Source organism: Dermochelys coriacea, chromosome 16 (assembly GCF_009764565.3).
Source record: "Dermochelys coriacea isolate rDerCor1 chromosome 16, rDerCor1.pri.v4, whole genome shotgun sequence".
Taxonomy (NCBI): Eukaryota; Metazoa; Chordata; order Testudines; family Dermochelyidae; genus Dermochelys; species Dermochelys coriacea.
In genome coordinates, this window is record NC_050083.1 from 23384364 (window position 1) to 23404694 (window position 20331).

General features: G+C 40.0%; 1 protein-coding gene across 10 annotated transcripts in view; it reads left to right on the top strand.

Moving 5' to 3' along the window:
* Positions 1–20331, top strand: part of NEK6 (NIMA related kinase 6) — a 115913-nt gene that overhangs the window by 79794 nt on the left and 15788 nt on the right. For all 10 annotated transcript variants that reach the window (XM_038374141.2, XM_038374140.2, XM_038374144.2 and 7 more), the window contains one exon: positions 19112–19206. In XM_038374141.2, the coding sequence (XP_038230069.1) occupies positions 19112–19206 (95 nt within the window). The remainder of the gene's footprint in view (positions 1–19111; positions 19207–20331) is intronic.

Consider the following 20331-nt stretch of genomic DNA (forward strand, 5'->3'; position numbering starts at 1 on the left):
TATGCAAATTTTAAATAGTTTTTTTAGTTAAAACTCTCCATGACATTTTTTTCTGCAGCATTGTTCACTGTGGTAAGTATAATGGTTTCTGATATGTGATTAGGTTGTCATAGGCAACTTTCTTTATCTAAATAGCACGTCTGAGTGTGCAATGCAGTGTGATGTATTTAGAGGATTAATAAACAATAAGATCCAAGATACCTTCTCCCTTTCCTTAATTTCTTTTTTGTACTGATGTCAACTGTTGCATCACCACCTTCTTTTGGTAATGTTGATCAGCTCACTCCCTCCAAGATGACATTGCAATTGCTCTCTGAGAATGGGAAGTGTGTAAAAGCACATTTTCATAGAAGCCTTTCTGTTCAGTTCCAAACAAGGATGTTTTCTCAAACAACCACCATAACATCTAAGAGCAACATAAAGCTCTTTAGACCTGAGCTGAGTTTCAGGTGAAAGTGTGTGTTTTCTAAACGCTTCCAGTGAACCTGCTCAACAGCAGCTTGGTTTAAAGGTAACATGCTTTCATAATAAGCTGGTTAAAATAGTGCAGTAAGGCTTTGAAGTTTTCTGCTGTGCAATTACACGTCTTTCAAAATCATCCACTGTCCTTGTGTGGTGGTTTGTTTCATAATACTCTTAGTGGCATCTGCAGAAGTACTTTTGACCTTTCTGTCTTTAGGAATGATATCACTGTAAGCCTTCATCCCCTGCAATGGGGAGGTGGGGTGCGTGGTATCTAATTTGATGCATCTACTGGACAGATTTTAACAGCACTATGACAATCTAGTGGTCAGGCAATGGTAGAGGAGAGCAAAGTGGAAGACTTCAGTGTGGCAATGGCAGTTTTTTTGTATCTTTTAGGAAATAAATATACATTCTGACTCCAGGGCTATCAATCTGGCACCTTTCATCAGCCTAAAATTAATTTTATGAACAAAGTTTGTTTCTTAGGGAGGTTTTCTATAAGCTCCTGATCCCCACACGGGTTGATACTGCAGTTGGGATATATCCATCCTTATACAGTATACCACAATAAGATTTGTAGTTTTAGGATACAGTTGCAGTAGTGTCTCTATAATTACTGTTTGTTGTTTCCAGCAGTGATTACATTGTGCTAGATAGTTACTATGTATAAGACAACCTGCTTTTTGCCCCAAAGAGCTTACAGTGCTGCATATTCAAGCGTCTGTAAAGGACACAAAATCAATATTCCACTAATTGCCCAACAAACTCTTTTGGTTGGGGTTTTTCAGAAACATGAATCTGCAGTCTCTCTGACTCAACAACCATTACTCTTATTCCAGTTAGATAATTTATGGAGCAGCATTGGCTTCAGTGAAAGAGGGTTAACTGTCCTTTCTTTCCCGTTTTGGTGATTCATTGCATTTGTAGTCAAAAGGGGAGGGGAGAAGGGATCTTGCTCTGTTAACTTGGCTAAGAAAATAGACCTGTTCAGTTATCTGGCTTGCTTAACAAATAAGAATCTTGATCATGCTCTGGACATACTATATTGAAGGTTTGGCTAACTTGGTCATTGACAGAACTACAGTGTTAATGTTCTCTGGGCACTAGTTTGAATTGTAACTAATAGTAGCTAATATTAGCCCTTAATTGGATCTTTTAAAATGGAATTGAACCCTGAAAAGGGGTGGGTGGGTGCATGTATGTGTGTGGTTAGATGAGGACTGTTCAGAGTTCCACAGATGCGGCAGAAGAAACTACCATTTTTATTCCTTTTCATACAGGAATAACAATAGTAGGTTTCACTCTCTTGCCATCAGGTCATTATTTGAAAAACAGGCAAAGGGTTAAAGTGCTTTGAGCTCAGCAGCATGGTCCTTGGAAGGCACAAGATGCAAAGCGCACTATGGTCATTTAGGCTTCTCTTTGTCTTGTCATAAGTTTTCAAGAGAGAACAATGGCCATTGACACCTGATGGTATCTTCTTCTTCCTAGAGTTAGGTTGTGTTACTTGATAATACTTAAAACCTCCCACCTCTGTAGCAAACCAGGTTTTGAGGATCCATTTCCTTTGGAAGTCCTTCAGAAACATTTCTAATTACTTGCTTTAACAAGGCATTAAGCATCTGCTACTGTAGCATGAAAACTAAGCCTAAAAGGATCCAAGCTGATCCAGATTTAGGATGAGATGAAATCCACAACACACACCATTTTATTTAACAAAGTGTGTGATGACATAGTGTGTGTGTACTGATGTTTGTATGTAGATGTCTGTAATATGCACATGCAGATTATTAGACTATGTACACACACAATTTATTTGAGCACTGTCAGTGTTTGGTGTGCTGTACAGATTATAACGGAAGACTCTGCCCCAAGAAGTTTACTGTGAATTAGACTGGCATACACTTACAGCATACAATACACTTGGTGAGTGGAAAGTAAAGTCCCAGTGTAGTGCAGATGTCATTTGTGTTGTAGTGTTATGCACATAGCTGTTCATGTTAATGCATTGAAATAGTAAGTGGGAGAGCTATATTTAGTACCACTGTTGGATTTCACTGCATTTTTTTTACTTCTCTGATTTCTTCAGTAGATGTTTTTGTGACACTGGGTTAGAAATTGCTGAGAGAGATTCTACAGTGATGAGGGCCACAGTACCTGTGTAGATAGATAAACTTCTATACAGGATTTTTTTTTTTTACTCTCACAGTGAGAGGGAATTGGAAATTTAGAGCATAATTAATTGTTGTACATTAATGCAATACCTTCTGCACTAAAATGTAAATTGTTGCATGGATACCATGTGACCGTTAATATACAAGTATCCGATAAGTGCTTTATCTCATCCAGTATTTATTTCTAACACCAAAACTTCATATCAATTGTGGAAAATTAATTTACTATGTTATTACAAAGATATTAGAGTGATGAAAACAAATAGAAATGGATATAAAATTAGTAAAGCAAACTATAATTACTTGTTATAAAAGTATCAGAGGGGTAGCCGTGTCAGTCTGGATCTGTAAAAGCGGCAGAGAGTCCTGTGGCACCTTATAGACTAACAGATGTATTGGAGCATAAGCTATCATGGATGAATACCCACTTCGTCGGATGCATCCGACGAAGTGGTTATTCACTCATGATAGCTTATGCTCCAATACGTCTGTTAGTCTATAAGGTGCCACAGACTCTTTGCCGTTGTTATAAAAGGCAGCCCTGCTAAAAATCAGACAGTTAGAGATGCAGTAGGAATTTTCAAAAACCTTGTTCTCACTACCCAACAAACATCCTTAAATATCACTGTAGTCACACACTTCTGTTTATTCCCCTATTTCCACAATTCGAGTGGTGTGATTCCAACATTTTCAAACAGTTCCTCTGTTTGAATAATACACCTTTCTAGTGTATGCAAGATGATAAACAGCATGAATGTTTTTTCTTTATATTAAGGGACTGTATGTAAAATTTGATTTTTTATGTAAACTTTGTTACTGTGCATTATTTATAAAGCTCTAGATGGCTATATGGTTTGCATCATACTAATATAAGATTTTAGTTTTTGAGAGCATAAAGCATTTACTATTCCAGAGCATTGTTTATCTTTTTAACTCTGTCACCTCTTTTTAAGTAAAAGGTATGATCACCTCAGAGAGGTTGCTTCTTTTCTTTTCCTAGTTAATTATATCTGTATACTGTATTAACATGTTCAAAAATACTGAAGTCTTATCTCGCTAAAGAGCAAGTGCCTCTATTTAAGTTCTTTACCTTTAGTTCCCAAGGTCAGTTTTGGACTACACAAGGTGTTTATTTCTCTCTGTATTTATGCCATTTCTCACGTTCAGCAGAAGAGTCTAGCTTAAATTGCCATTACCTGCACTGAATCGACATTTATTTGGTAATTGTGTCACATGCACCAGTGAGGTTTTTAAGCATACTGAAAAACAGAGCAGAGGTATGAACCTTTGTTATAAAAAGATGTAATAGCAAGCGAGGTACTTCTAAAATGTACGTACTCAAAATATTAGGACAGTTTTATTTTACTGTCAGATTTCAGTCTAGAAAGTATTTATAAAAAGAGGAAAAAAATCCCCATCAGAGTAAGTTAAAATCACATCATCAGGAATGGGCAAAAATATGATCATGTCCAATAATTTGATTTTATCTAGTTTGACTGCTGTGCTTATTATATTAATAAGAATAAATTGGGGCTTGGAAACTGGCTGAACATGTAAACCAGGCTTGTGACCTTTATCAGAGCTCCTCTCTTTTAATTGAGAAAGCGCATGTAGTAAGAGTTAAAGCTCCTCTCTGTGGATCCTGTCCTTCCTCCAAAGAAATAGCATCCTGAAAGCAAAATGAAAACCAATGTGAAAAGGTAAAGGAATCCAGGTTTCCAAGGGGGAAAAGAACTGTTTACAGTGATGCTTGTTTCCAAATAAAAAGTACATTATTGTGTTCAAAAGATATTTTGTTTGGAGAAAAATAATATTTGGAGTAATAGCGGTTTTTACGTAATTGGCTAGGTTTGTAGTTTTGTAACAGCCAGAAACAGAATCTGGTTTAGAAAGGTTTTTTTTCATTTGAAAATTTACATTTTAGTAAGTGTGAATGATATTTCATACATATTTTATATTTAAGGTAGCTAGATATAGATAGACATGATCTTATACAGGCCTAGTCTGTGGTATCTGATACTTCCTGTAGCCATGTTGCCCTAGCAACCACCCTGAACCATAATTTCTAAGGCTGCTGACCCATGAATTGAACACAGGGCTTATGCAAATATATTCATCTAATTTTTTTCTTTCTTTGTATTTCCTAATATCAGACTGGCATAAAAGGGCATTCGGCAGTACCACAACCCGTCTGACAGGTGTACTATCTGGCTGTGGCAGCAGCACAGCCGCCTCAGTGTCAGAAATGGAAGCCATAATTAGAGCAAGAAACAGAATGAACGTCAAACGAATTACCAGGCAGCAGATCATATTTGTCAGGAAGGATTGCATACATAACAATTAAGTGACAGTACACGCCGGGGTAATGAAAGAAAAATGAAAGATTTGCCCATACACAGCTCACAAGATACAAGCGAGTGTCTTGCTTGGAGCAACAGCAGGCTGCACGACAAATTATGTGGCTGGATTTTGAGGCTCCTGTTTCACCACCATAGTCTGCATTCATAAAACAAGAGAAAGTAAGGCCCACATCCTGATAGACAGACCTGCAAAAACAAATGAACAAACGAACAAAAACTTGGATGCATGCTGGTCCCACTTGGCCCTGACTGCAGTAAAACCAGCACCTTGTATTGATAAGGAAAGGAAGTGTGTTGGATGAATGGTAAACCCCACAAATAAAATGGTGAAATCGACTTTTCCTAGATGGTTAGAGGAATAACTTGTGGGAACTTGTAGGGTACCACATATTCTGCTGCTGCTCTTTTCACTGTAAAGAGATCCCTTGTTCTCGAAGTCTGTTATTGCAGGACCACTCTTCATTGCTCAGTGCTTTACCTGAAATCTTCCACATTTTAAAGCAAACCCTTGCAGCTGAATTACTTGTTAAGGTGTATTTTATTAGCTGCCATTGCCAGGTAGCAGTGCTGCCCTTCTGTCCTGTCTCCAGTTAAAGAAATTGCTCTCTCCCTCCCTGGATAAATCCCAGGTTTTATCTGGAAAGGAGAGTGGAGATGCATATCATTAAAACTTCCAGTTATTAAGATTTTTTTCCCCAAAACAGAGAGAGAGAGTTTTTGGTAAGTGGGATTTTTTTTAAACTTACTTTCTTTGGAGAAAATATTGCTTAACCCTTTTCACGAAAAACAAAAAATGCACATTCCAATTCTTTTGTTTATTGCAGTGCATGCATAATTACATTTAAAATCTTTCCTTTTGCTTAGGTATTTCCCTTTTTGTACCATACGGTACCCCCTTGACTCCCTATTTCACTGCTAAGTACAAGAAGTTATTAAATTTAACCCAACACCTCCTGTCCAGTAACAAAAGTGAAATCAGATGTAACAATTGGATTTCTGTTGTTTCCCACCCACGGTGCATAGCAGCTTCAGAGTTACAGTGGCTTTCTTCCAGCAAGTAACAGGAATGGGCAGAGTTGCAGTTTTCCCACACTATCTTTTCCATATGCTGCTCTTTAAACTTGTCTTAAAACTCCGTTGTAAAGACCATGTTATACATTTCATCATTCCTTTTGTGAACTTCTCAGTGAGATGAGCAAAAAGAGGAATAAATCATCAGTGCATGGTATTCTATCATGCTTTGTGTAAAGCTGTTAAATAGGTCCCACAGGATAAGTTAGGATAGTTTTAGAGAAGATTGTAAACAGCAGAACATGGTCAAATATTGACTAAAAATTGAACACTAAATTGATGTAGTTTTGGTTTCTTTTTAAATGTACCAAACATTTACCTGGTACAACAATTAATAGCTTCTAGATAATTTCCATCAATGTTAAAATTGACTGCTTTTTTATTAAATTGATTACCATATTTTTTTATTAATGAAAATCCTGTCTAGTGGTATAATCAAAAATTGCAAATATGCATAAAAATTTTGGAAAAAAAAATACTTTGACATTTATTTTGCCAAATAGACTCTCATTTCCTTGTGTCAGAGCAGATTTTTTTTTGGGGGATACCACCATACATGTCAGACCTTCTCAAAACAGAACACACAAATAGCCATTGATCAGACTGCGTGTGGGTTGCTGAACACGCATTCCTTCTGTGTTATCTGCTCTGCTAGAGGGCAACGAGGGAGTACCCCTTTTGTCTTGAGAAGATCTGGTGCACAAATACACTGGTCCCCATTGTTCTGCTTGCCAAGCCAGTGTGCCATTCCAAGCAGATTCATGGTACATTTAGAACTGCAATGACTAGAAAACAGACGTCATTGAGAATCAAAGGACAGAGGAAACCTGTGCTTAAAATTTTAAGTGTTCTGAGAATATTTGTTCTTTTGGTATATGCAGTAGATACAGTATTTGTGGGGTAAAATGCAAACTTCTAATCAAAGAATTGTTGGTTAATTTATTGTTATGGTTAATAGATATAATTAGAGTACATAACAGATAAAAGGATTTTTGATTATTTGTAGTAGGTGGATTGTTCCTAATGGAATACTGTCTATATTGTCAGGTTTCAGAGTAGCAGCCATGTTAGTCTGTATTTGCAAAAAGAAAAGGAGTACTTGTGGCACCTTAGAGACTAACAAATTTATTAGAGCATAAGCTTTCGTGAGCTACAGCTCACTTCATCGGATGCATTTGGTGGAACAGTTCTTTATAATCTGCTTATATTGCATTAATCTCTCATAATTCCTTTTCTTATTTGCATTTAATCTTCTTGCTGTAGGAATAAGTAGATTTCAATCAAATCTTTCTTTAAGTTATTGGAATAGAATTCATACTTCATGGTGATACCTGAAGGAATTTAGAGTAAACTTATTTCATGCTTTTGACCATTCTTTCACCTTTATCTTGCTTGTAAGAATCTGCATAGACTCTGCTATGGAGACAGCATGCTCGTCTCCTGTCAGAAACTCAGCAATCTTACAGTAGTTCTACAACTAATGAATGAATAAAGCAAGAGCAACATAAAGTGCTATGCCATCTCAATTTGACTTGACTGAGTCTCTCAAACTGTTGGATTTTTCTTTTTCTTGTAATAGGAGAAGCTGCAGTGCATCCAGTCTCAACTGACCACTTTCTTTATTGTAGACCATGCTTATCCTGGGTGATTGAGAGTAGGAGACAATTGATGGGTGTTTATAGGTTTTAGAGAGGTAGCCATGTTAGTCTGTATCAGTAAAAATGAGGAGCTCTTTTGGCACCTTAGAGACTAACAAATTTATTTGGGCATAAGCTTCCGTGGGTTAGAATCCCACAAAAGTTTATGCCCAAATAAATTTGTTAGTCTCTAAAGTGCCACAAGGAGTCCTTGTTGTTTTTTTGGGTATTTATAGTTTCTTAAGGTTTGAAGAGATTACAAAGGACTAGGAGTAGGTGAACTGTCTTAAAAATCTTAGTAGCTTACAAAAGTAAGAGTTCAGTGCCTTTCAAGAGGAAGATTAAGATTCTTTTCAGTAAGTGTGCATCAAAATATGAAAACTTTTGTTTTGGCATTTAGACCCTCAAGTAGCAATGTGATGACTATCCTTCTTAGGATAGCTGTAAATTCTCCTATGTAACAATTTACAGGCTTATTTTAAGAGGTGAGGCACTTGAGAGTTGTGAGTACTGATTTCCTTTTTGAATTAGGGCCTTTGATTTACTTGTACGAAATAGATATTATGCTTGAACCATATTAAAAAGTGATTTTCTAACTCTGTGGTTATGACACTTCAGTATGTGTCTTGCATATCAATGGCAAGACAACAATCCTCAACATTTTAAATTATTTATTTGAAACATTTCTTAAACTAAGCTAGACCTGTGTGGCATCTGAGTTTTCTGAGACCTGGGCTTCGCCTTTTCAGATGGAATGAGCATGTTTCAAAAACCACAAGTATTTCAAAACATTGCAAAGTTTGTTTAGAGAGAATTGGGAACATCTCTGGAATAAAGGAATGCTTTAATCAGTTTTACCCGGTGGAAGCCCATGTTGTGCTCTGATATTTCTTGGTTTGAAACTGGGAATGCTCTGTAAAGACACAATAAAGGTCAGAATGTGTTAGGTTCTTCTTTCATATTCAGAACTCTGTTCGCTGCTGGGAGAAAGCAAAGTGATAGATTCAGAAACACAGTTCAGTATTTCCTTGTCAAATTGCCTTTCAGTTTATATCACAACCAGTTGTGCCTCTGGCATTTGGTTGACCAATTTCAAGTAGATATTTTAATTTTCTATATTTTTCAAAACCACATAAACCCTCTAAAATATTTTGAAACTCTCTCCATCCTTTTCAGTCTGACAATCTGCCTGAAGGCAATGGGAGGGCTGCGTGAGAGAACATGGCCACAGGAGAGTGTTGAATACCTTAGTTTTAAGCTAGTTTTGAACAAGAAAAGGATAGAGGGAGAACCCTAACAGTATAAATTAGATTTTGTCCTTGTTTCAATTTGTGAAGAAACAGGAAACTGTTTCATAGGGAACATTGAATACATTGTATTTGCACAGGAAAGAACTCTGATAGAACCCAGCATACGAAAAGTTAAAACAAACAAAAAAATTCACATTAAAACCAAGAAGCCAGCAGTGATGATTTTAATGATGACAGAAAACTCCCCTCCTGCTACCTTTAAAGTGCTTTACAAGGATGGGTGAGCATTGTCACTCCCGTGTTACAGAAGGGGAAACCAAGACATAGAAGTGACATACCCATTTGTCCCGAAGTGATTCAGTGGCAGAGTTGGGAAAAGAACCTAAATCTTTTTACTCCTAGTTTGCTTCCATAATCTCACACTCCCTGTTTGACTCAAAGAATATTTGAGAGGGAGGGAATATGAATCTTACATTTGCAGTACTGCCTTTGCATATATTTTTGAGATGTGGGAAACAAATGGGCTAGCTGCCCATAATCTACCTGCTGAAGAATCAGCCTCTCCTTCACTCGGATGTTACAAATGATCCAGAGGTGTTCTGTTGCCCTGGGGTGGTTTAGCTGTAGCAAATACAGTACCTATGATAGAAGGAATAAGCATCGGTTATTGATATCACTCAAGTATGGCAGTGTTCAAGAGAAGTGCTTAGGCTTTCAGAGGTGAAATGGGAAGATGCTGACTTTAGTCATAAACTGCTCTACTGTTCTGTGACCTTTATAACTTAAGAAGCATTACTCTACCACCTGGTGATTAATAGTGAATCTGAACAATATTTGGTATTTTCAGCAGGGCAAATGCCAAAGAAAGTTTCTGATTAATAGTCTCCGATTAGACTGTTCTTGTCAAATTGACTAATGTAATGCATTGGTGAGCCGTGGCTGATTAAATTGGAAGTCTTGTGCAGTTTTCTAGAAGATGCTCGTTACAGGAGATTCCCACATAATGTTGGACAGGCCATAAAGAGAATTGGGCTTGTCAGTCTTTTATCATGACACTTATTTAAAAATTAATGTATCGTTTTTGAAATGCAGAGACCTGCTTGTTCATATATTTGCTGACAACACTACAGTAATGATAGGTAAATGTGCAAGGTAGAGTTTATAGAATCAGCTCAGGCATGGGCTGCCCCACAAACCTATTTAATATAATGGAACAGCGTAATGCACAAAAATCAAATAAGGAATATGACGCATTCATCCGTATTATAAACACTGTCATTCTGCCTTGATCGAAGGTCGCTTTCAGGCATTATTCAAAATGACAATTTTAAATTGAACAAAGCCTTCCAAACAGACCCATGCTAACATGGAAGGCAAGGCCATAACTTTCAAGCCCACACACTGTTATTTACTGTGAGCTTGTCGTGCAGTGACCCGGAACAACCGATTTCAAGAACACTTAAGGCTGGAGGCCACCAGTGGCACCAAAGCATTTTGACACACTGAGACTTATGGGAATAAATGTTCTCCATGTTTATTCATACCACTGCATGTTCTGGAATTTACTCAGTAAATTTCAGACAGTAACGGGGTGGCATTCTCTTTGGCTCCTTCCAGTACTTGTAACGTTCTTGGCAGATCTGAGAAGAGGAGAAGCATAGAGAAGGCAGAGGTGGGGAAACATCTTATACATCAGTGTTCAGTGAAGAATTATGAAAACTCTTCACAATGATCTGAAGAGAATGAATAACTTTTGAGTTTCTGCTGCAGTTTCATGTTTTTAAACAGAAAAAATGTGTAAATGATACGTGTCCAATGCATTTTTTTTTTTTACAGAAAACAGCAAAGTGTACAGGAATTATGTAAAGTGATCAACTGGCCCATTCTATGCATTTTACATGCAAATAGAAGGAGATCCATAGGAGGTCTGAGCTCTGTCTGCTTTCACAGTATTCTGTTGTCTCCCGTTATGTCACTCCATGCAGTTCATTAAAAGGTTTAGTAACTAATGAGAGGACTCGAGTCTATCCCATGTGCAGCTACCTTTTACAGGAAGCTAAATCAGGCCAAAACTGGGTCAAGGTCTATGTTGGAATATTCCTAGGCTGGGTAATAGTACTGGGTTAATAAGTAATGCTGTAATAGACAGAGACTTGTAGACAGACATGGAGATGTAATAATTTCTGAAAGTCACTTTCCCTCTCACACAATATGTACCTATGTTGAATTTGTGCAAATTAAATTTCCAACCAGAGATGCATACCTCACTCAGATTCATGTAATTTCTTATTTGAATGAACTATAAATGCAAGCTAAGATTATGAGATTCATAGAATATCAGGGTTGGAAGGGACCTCAGGAGGTCATCTAGTCCAACCCTCTGCTCAAAGCAGGACCAATCCCCAATTTTTGCCCCAGATCCCTAAATGCCCTCCTCAAGGATTGAACTCACAACCCTGGGTTTAGCAGGCCAATGCGCAAATTACTGAGTTATCCCTCCCCCCACAAGATATGGTAACTGGTTACTGGCCACTGCCAAAAGCAGAATACTAGACTGGAGGACCAAATGAGTGATCCAGTCAGGTACAGCAGTCCTTCTTCCTATGTTATGCTGTATATTTTCTGACTATTGGAACGGTAATGAATTAATCCAGTAATTTCACATTCATGAAGTAGGTTTTATTTCATTTTACTATTTTTATGTGAATCACACAGATCTGACAGCTCCTGCTTTGACAATATGCTTAGTATTTTAAAGTATTCCTCCCCTTGTGAATAGCCCAGTATTAAAATGGCTAGGGTTTGGCACTGGTAGACTTCGAGACTCACCACACATTATGCGGAAGGCTTGAGTTTGAGGCTAACCATGTGAATCTTGAAAGCAGATGGGAGTGCTGTTTGGAGTTAGGTGCATACTGCCTCATTCACAAACACTTTCTAATGGATGAACATCTCAGGGATGATTAAAACCTTGGGCTGTAGGGGGTCCATGCTGCAGTCATAGCTCCCAGAGGAGGATGGGAATCCATGTGTACGAGAGATGGGAAGGTTAAAATGGAAGGACGGGGTGGAAATGTAATTACCTTAGCTACGTACACATACAGATATCTCTGTTATCATCAGAGATCCACCCTGGAGCCTTCAGCACCAAAAACTCAGACCTCTCCCATTTGTGCCCTAGGAGTTCACCATGGATAACCATGGTATCTGTATGCCTATGTTGCCATGTTTCTGCTACAGAAGGGTTAGTGAAAGACTATGACACACATTTGGATTGCCCCATGTTCCTTCACATAGGATGAGGGGTGAATAATGAGATCCCTTTTTACCCATATGACAGGAAATCACCCATTCGTGTGGTAGGACTTTCAAGTCTCACAAAATCAGATTATTTGGAAACTGATTACTTGGTGATGGAGCAAGTCTGTATTTATAGGGCCAAATTGAAGGCAGTGAAATTAATCAGGTATGAATTTGGCATACATTTCCCAAGGGAAGGTTTTTACAAACTCAAAACGTAAGTAGATATGAATACCTAATTAGAAAGATGATACTTGCTGGGAACCAGGTGACTTATGAAAGTACTAGAAGATGTGAGCTAGAGGTTATGGGCTTGTGAAATGCATTGGTTATTTCAATAAACAAAAATATGTGAGAGATTGTAATTGGTCCGTAGCTGGAATAACTAGTTACCAAATGTCCCAGTTTGTTTCAGTAATGCCTCAAGGTTGAGGAGGAAGGCACTTTACACTAAAATCTGTGTAATAAAAATCCAGGATTGTCACTCTGCAGCCTAGAATGTCTGATGAGTCAGTGTGAACTGATGGAAGCAGCTACAAGCATGGCTGAGAGCTCTTTTGTTTAGAATATCACCAGTTTCAATCCTCACTGAGATTTGCGGTGGGTTACCATCCAGTTTTTAAAGTTCTCAGCCATTTTGACTTTATGAATTACAGTACACCCGTGCAACAGCACAGGCTTTCAGTTGCAGTAATGCGTCTCTCTGTCAAGAGTCCTGGACTGTTGTGATATCAGAGGTAACTCAGGTTTCAGAGTAGCAGCCATGTTAGTCTGTATTCGCAAAAAGAAAAGGAATACTTATGGCACCTTAGGTTATTAGGTCGAATTTATAGAAGTCGGTTTTGTAGAAAGCGTTTTTATACAGTCGAGTGTGTGTCCCCTCACACACATGCTCTAAGTGCATGTAGTTGGCGGACTGTGTCCACAGTACCGAGGCAACCGTCGACTTCCAGAGCTTTGCACTGTGGGTAGCTATCTCACAGTCTCCACTGCCCATTTGAATTCTGGGTAGAAATCCCAGTGCCTGATGGGGCTAAAACATTGTCGCGGGTGGTTCTGGGTACATATCATCAGGCCCCCGTTCCCTCCCTCCCTCCGTAAAAACAAGGGCAGACAATCGTTTTGCGCCTTTTTTCTTGAGTTAAAAAAGTTACCATGGCAAGCATGGAGCCCACTCAGCTAACCATCACCGTATGTCTTCTGGGTGCTGGCGGACATCGTACTGCATTGCTACACAGCAGCAGTTTATTGCCTTTTGGCAGCAGACAGTGCAGTATGTCTGGTAGCCATCGTCGACGTAGTCCTGGGTGCTCTTTTAACTGGGCGCCTGGGCAAACATGAGAGTGACTCAGCCAGGTCATTTCCCTTGTTTCGTCTCATGGCGATTGAGTCCTACCGGCAGTGCACTGTCTTTTAATCTGCAGCTAGCAGAAGACGATGGCCAGTAGTCATACTGCACCATCTTCTGCCGAGCACCCAGGAGGTGACAATGGCTAGCGGTCGTACTGCACAGTCTGCTGCCAGCATGATGTATAAAGATAGATGAAGTGGCTCAAAACAAGAAATAGACCAGATTTGTTTTGTATTCATTTTCTCCTCCCTCCCTCTGTGAAATCAACGGCCTTCTAAACCCGGTTTTGAGTTCTATCCTTGAGGCGGCATTCAGTTTCTCGCAAAGCCACCCCCTTTGTTAATTTTAATTCCCTGTAAGCCATGTTGTCAGTTGCCCCCCCCCCCCCCCGGTCAGGGCAACAGCAGACAATCGTTCCAGCCTTTTTTCTGTGCAGACGCCATATCACGGCAAGCATGGAGCCCACTCAGATCACTTTGGCAATTAGGAGCATATTAAACACCACACGCATTATCCAGCAGTATATGCAGCACCAGAACCTGGCAAAGCGAAACTGGGCGAGTAGGTGACGTCAGCGCGGTGAGGAGAGTGATGAGGACATGGACACAGACTTCTCTCAAAGCACGGGCCCTGGCAATGTGGGCATCATAGAGCTAATGGGGCAGGTTCATGCGGTGGAACGCCGATTCTGGGCTTGGGAAACAAGCACAGACTGGTGGGACCGCATAGTGTTGCAGGTCTGGGATGATTCCCAGTGGCTGCGAAACTTTCGCATGCGTAAGGGCACTTTCATGGAACTTTGTGACTTGCTTTCCCCATAGCAAGATGAGAGCAGCCCTCACAGTTGAGAAGCGAGTGACAATAGCCCTGTGGAAGCTTGCAATGCCAGACAGCTACCGGTCAGTCGGGAATCAATTTGGAGTGGGCAAATCTACTGTGGGGGCTGCTGTGATGCAAGTAGCCAACGCAATCAAAGATCTGCTGATATCAAGGGTAATGACCCTGGGAAATGTGCAGGTCATAGTGGATGGCTTTGCTGCAATGGGATTCCCTAATTGTGGTGGGGCCATAGGCAGAACCCATATCCCTATCTTGGCACCGGAGCACCAAGCCAGCGAGTACACAAACCGCAAGGGGTACTTTTCAATAGCGCTGCAAGCACTGGTGGATCACAAGGGATGTTTCACCAACATCAACGTGGGATGGCTAGGAAAGGTACATGATGCTCGCATCTTCAGGAACTCTGGTCTGTTTCAAAAGCTGCAGGAAGGGACTTTCTTCCCAGACCAGAAAATAACCGTTGGGGATGTTGAAATGCCTATAGTTATCCTTGGGGACCCAGCCTACCCCTTAATGCCATGGCTCATGAAGTCATACACAGGCAGCCTGGAGAGTAGTCAGGAGCTGTTCAACTATAGGCTGAGCAAGTGCAGAATGGTGGTAGAATGTGCATTTGGATGTTTAAAAGCGTGCTGGCGCAGTTTACTGACTCAGTTAGACCTCCGCGAAACCAATATTCCCACTGTTATTACTGCTTGCTGTGCGCTCCACAATATCTGTGAGAGTAAGGGGCAGACATTTATGGCAGGGTGGGAGGTTGAGGCAAATCGCCTGGCTGCTGGTTATGCACAGCCAGACACCAGGGCGGTTAGAAGAGCACAGGAGGGTGCGGTGCGCATCAGAGAAGCTTTGAAAACCAGTTTCATGACTGGCCAGGCTACGGTGTGAAATTTCTGTTTGTTTCTCCTTGATGAAGCCCCCCACCCCTTGGTTCACTCTCCTTCCCTGTAAGCTAACCATCTTCCCCATCTCCCTTCAATCACTGCTTGCAGAGGCAATAAAGTCATTGTTGCTTCACATTCATGCATTCTTTATTAATTCATCACACAAATAGGGGGATAACTACCAAGGTAGCCCAGGAGAGGTGGTGGAGGAGAGAAGCACTAGGAGGGGTGATGGAGGAGGGAGGACAAGGCCACACAGCACTTTAAAAGTTTAAAACTTATTGAATGCCAGCCTTCTGTTACTTGGGCAATCCTCTGAGGTGGAGTGGCCGGAGGCCCCCCCACCGCATTCTTGGACATCTGGGTGAAGGGGCTATGGAACTTGGGGAGGAGGGTAGTTGGTTACACAGGGGCTGTAGCGGCGGTCTGTGCTCCTGGTGTCTTTCCTGCAGCTCAACCACATGCTGGAGCATATTAGTTTGATCCTCCAGCAACCTCAGCATTGAATCCTGCCTCCTCTCATCATGCTGCCACCACCTTTCAGCTTCAGCCCTCTCTTCAGCCCACCACCTCTCCTCCCGGTCATTTTGTGCTTTCCTGCACTCTGACATTGTCTGCCTCCATGCATTTGTCTGTGCTTTGTCAGTGTGGGAGGACAGCATGAGCTCAGAGTACATTTCATCGCGAGTGCGTTTTTTTCACCTTCTAATCTTTGCTAGCCTCTGGGAAGGAGAAGATCCTGTGATCCTTGAAACACATGCAGCTGGTGGAGAAAAAAAAAAAGGACAGTGGTATTTGAAAAGACACATTTTATAGAACAATGGGTACACTCTTTCACGGTAAACCTTGCTGTTAACATTACATACATCGCACATGTGCTTTCATTACAAGGTCACATTTTGCCTCCTCCCACCGCGTGGCTAACAGCGGGGAACATTTCTGTTCAGCCATAGGCAAAAAGCCCAGCAGGAACGGGCATCTCTGAATGTCCCCTTAAGAAAAGCACCCTATTTCAACCAGGTGACCATGAATGATATTACTCTCCTGAGGATAACACAGAGAGATAAAGAACGGATGTTGTTTGAACGCTAGCAAACATACACTGCAATGCTTTGCTCTACAATGATTCCCGAGTACGTGCCACTGGCCTGGAGTGGTAAAGTATCCTACCATGGTGGATGGAATAAGGCTGCCCTCCCCAGAAACCTTTTGCAAAGGCTTTGGGAGTATATCCAGGAGAGCCACGAATGCCAGGGCAAATTAATCATTAAACATGCTGGCTTTTAAACCTTGTATAGTATTTTAAAAGGTACACTCACCAGAGGTCCCTTCTCCGCCTGGTGGGTCTTGGAGGCAGCCTTGGGTGGGTTTGGGGGCTACTGGCTCCAGGTCCAGGGTGAGAAACAGTTCCTGGCTGTCAGGAAAACTGGTTTCTCCGCTTGTTTGCTATCTAGAACCTCCTCATCATCGTCTTCCTCATCCCCAAAACCTGCTTCCATGTTGCCTCCATCTCCATTGAAGGAGTCAAACAACACGGCTGGAGTAGTGGTGGCTGAACCCCCTAAAATGGCATGCAGCTCATCATAGAAGCGGCATGTTTGGGGCTCTGACCCGGAATGGCCATTCACCTCTCTGGTTTTCTGGTAGGCTTGCCTCAGCTCCTTAAGTTTCACGCGGCATTGCTTCGGGTCCCTGTTATGGCCTCTGTCCTTCATGCCCTGGGAGATTTTCACAAATGTTTTGACATTTCGAAAATTGGAACGTAGTTCTGATAGCACGGATTCCTCTCCCCATACAGCGATCAGATCCCATACCTCTCATTCGGTCCATGCTGGAGCTCTTTTGCGATTCTGGGATTCCATCATGGTCACCTCTGCTGATGAGCTCTGCATGGTCACCTGCAGCTTGCCACCCTGGCCAAACAGGAAATTGAAATTCAAAATTTCGCGGGCCTTTTCCTGTCTACCTGGTCAGTGCATCGGAGTTGAGAGCGCTGTCCAGAGCGGTCACAATGGAGCACTCTGGGATAGCTCCCGGAGGCTAATACCATATAATTGCATCCACAGTACCCCAAATTTGACCCAGCAAAACTGATTTCAGCGCTAATCCTCTTGTCGGGGGTGGAGTAAGGAAATAGATTTTAAGAGCCCTTTATGTCGGGGAAAAAAAAGGGCTTCGTCATGTGGACGGGTGCAGGGTTACATCGATTTAACGCTGCTAAATTCGACCTCAACACCTAGTGTAGACCAGGACTAAGAGACTAACAAATTTATTTGAGCATAAGCTTTCGTGAGCTACAGCTAATGTCATCTGATGCATTCAGTGGAAAAATGAATGCATCCGATGAAGTGAGCTGTAGCTCACGAAAGCTTATGCTCAAATACATTTGTTAGTTTCTACGGTGCCACAAGTTCTCCTTTTCTTTTAGAGGTAACTCAATCGGCCATCACCCACTACAGCTAATTTGCATGCAACAGTTTCATTGGTTGTATGAGGGAGACTGCTGAGATTACTTAGCCCAAGTGTGTGACAGCATGGGTTTTGAGCTACTAGTACTTGTTATCATTTGCTGCCACCCCTTTCATTTCCAACATTCACTCTCACTTGTAGACCTTGTTTCTGTTCAATTTTGCATGGTTTAGCACCAGAAAGGCCCATTGACTTACACTTGCTCAGAAGTCTACAATTTATTTGCAGCCAGAGTTTTGAATGAAGAAATTGTGGATTTAACATGAGAGGCAATTTAACATTTGCCACTTTAAGGTTACTAGTAGAAGGTTAGATAGGAATACCAAGATCAGAAAAAGAACAATTAACAGAGGGTTTGACAAGCAGAGAAAGGAAAAAAGAAAAAAAAGATAACTGAACCTGGATGTTTTTTTATAAATGGAGTAGCCGAGGATTATTGGATGTAATTGAGGATACCAGGGTATCTTGTATTTTCAGTCCCACTAAATTGATTTGGGATTAAAATGTGTTTCACTGGTACAAGGGATTTATTAGTAATTATTTCAAACTCCTGTCCAAAGATGCCCTGGCAAATTTATCTTTAGAAAATACAAACTTTGAAAACAGAGTTGAAAGCTCATAGCACCGAGTATGACGGAGAACTGCAGAAGAGTTTTTAATTCTGGAATTTTATAGATCATCCTGGCTCTTTCAGAAAAGTTTTTGAATGCCTACTTTATTACTACTATTTCTTCACTGCAGCAAATGGTCTCTTGAGATCGCAAAGAGCTTGTTAGAGGAACGGTATCTTATCACATTTGGAGTTGGTCTGTCAGGCAGCTGGTTCAGTGTGTGTCAAGTGAACATATTCAATTGATATGCTGTCACAGGATTCCTGTTTTAGTAGTGAATGTTCATAACATCTAACTTGCAGCTTCATGTGCCATTGAATGAACCAAGTGGAGAGTGATCATTTACCATTGTGCTGTATAAGCAATACATTTCAAAAGTGCCCAGAAGGGTAGAAAAGAAGATTGTTTTCATCAAAGTTCAAAAAACATAAAATTATCACAGTCATGCCCGTCTGTTCTTTATCTGATTTTTTTACCTTATTATGGTTCTAAAAAAGAACATTTCTTCCACAGTCTTTTGAAACCATTGCTTATTTCATAATTGTGCAAACTATCTCCAATGTGTAGTTTGCCAGAGCCATTGCTCTTCACGAAGATAAACATCTGTACTTCATATAGATCAAACTCTGTTGCTCTTTAGAAAGATAATTCCTGTTTTTGTTTTTTTTTTTTTTTTTTTTTTTGCTTGTTTTGTTACAGTGGGAACTCCATACTATATGTCCCCAGAAAGAATACATGAAAATGGCTATAACTTTAAATCTGATATCTGGTCTTTGGGCTGTTTGTTGTATGAGGTAAGCATCTCTAACTTTTTCATCTTTGCATAAACAAGCACATAATAAAAGAAAACAGGAATGAATGAAGTAAACAGTTTAACTCCTGTTTATATCTGATTTCTGTGAAACCCTATAAAATCTTAGTTATCTTGAGTTCTTTTTGAGTATTTAAAAAAAAGAAGATATTAAACAGATTTTATTCAGAGCTGGTTTAGTGCATCACAGTAAATATTAGAGATACAGATAGCAGCAAGCCAATTTGTCTCATTCTTTACTTCTATAAGCTGGGCAGTTATTGGAAGAGCATATTTAGAACTCTTTCCTAAATATTAGGTTTGTTTTAAAGACCGAACATGTCATTTTAATGTAATTTAGTGTAAAGAGCAATGAGTTCTGAAGAGTTGAAATACTTTGACCTTCCAGAGCTCTTGATGAAGAAAACTACTGTGATTTTTAAATTAATTTACTGTTCCCACTGAGAGGATTTAGATAGATTTTTTTGTAAGTGTTTGGTAAGTGTAAGTCCAAATTTCTGCTTTGAAAACTAGATTCTTGCATGGTTTTGCATGGCTTTCCATGCAAAACCATGCAAGAATCTAGTTTTCAAAGCAGAGATCCTTAGTGTGAACGACATAGTTTTACATACTTAGTGTGTACTAAATACTAGATATATTAAGAAGAAAGTTTCTCTTGATACTATGATTTTTGTAAGAATGCTATGCCATTAGATTTTTCAGGTGTTCAGAAAAATGATCAATTAATGGTATTTGAAATCCATAAAATTTTTTTATTCATTTAAACAAATACTAAGGTTACATTATAAATGTATGAAACAGTTTTGGGTTCAAGTGAGGGTACCCAAAATTTAGAAAGTGCGTGATACGATTCCTCCCTCCCCCCCCATTTCAGTTAAGGGCCCACTATAATAAAGTTTAATTGAGTATAACCCAGGGCCACTTCAAAGCTTTGGATGCTTAAGTATTTTGGTTGTTTTTTCCTGGTTAATTAAAGGATTGTCAAAATGAAATAATGTTTGTCATTGCAACTTTTCACAATCGTGAAAAAAAAATCAAAATACAAATACCTGGCATAAACTGATCAGATAGTACCGCAACTTTAGCTAGGTTTCTGAATAAACTAGAG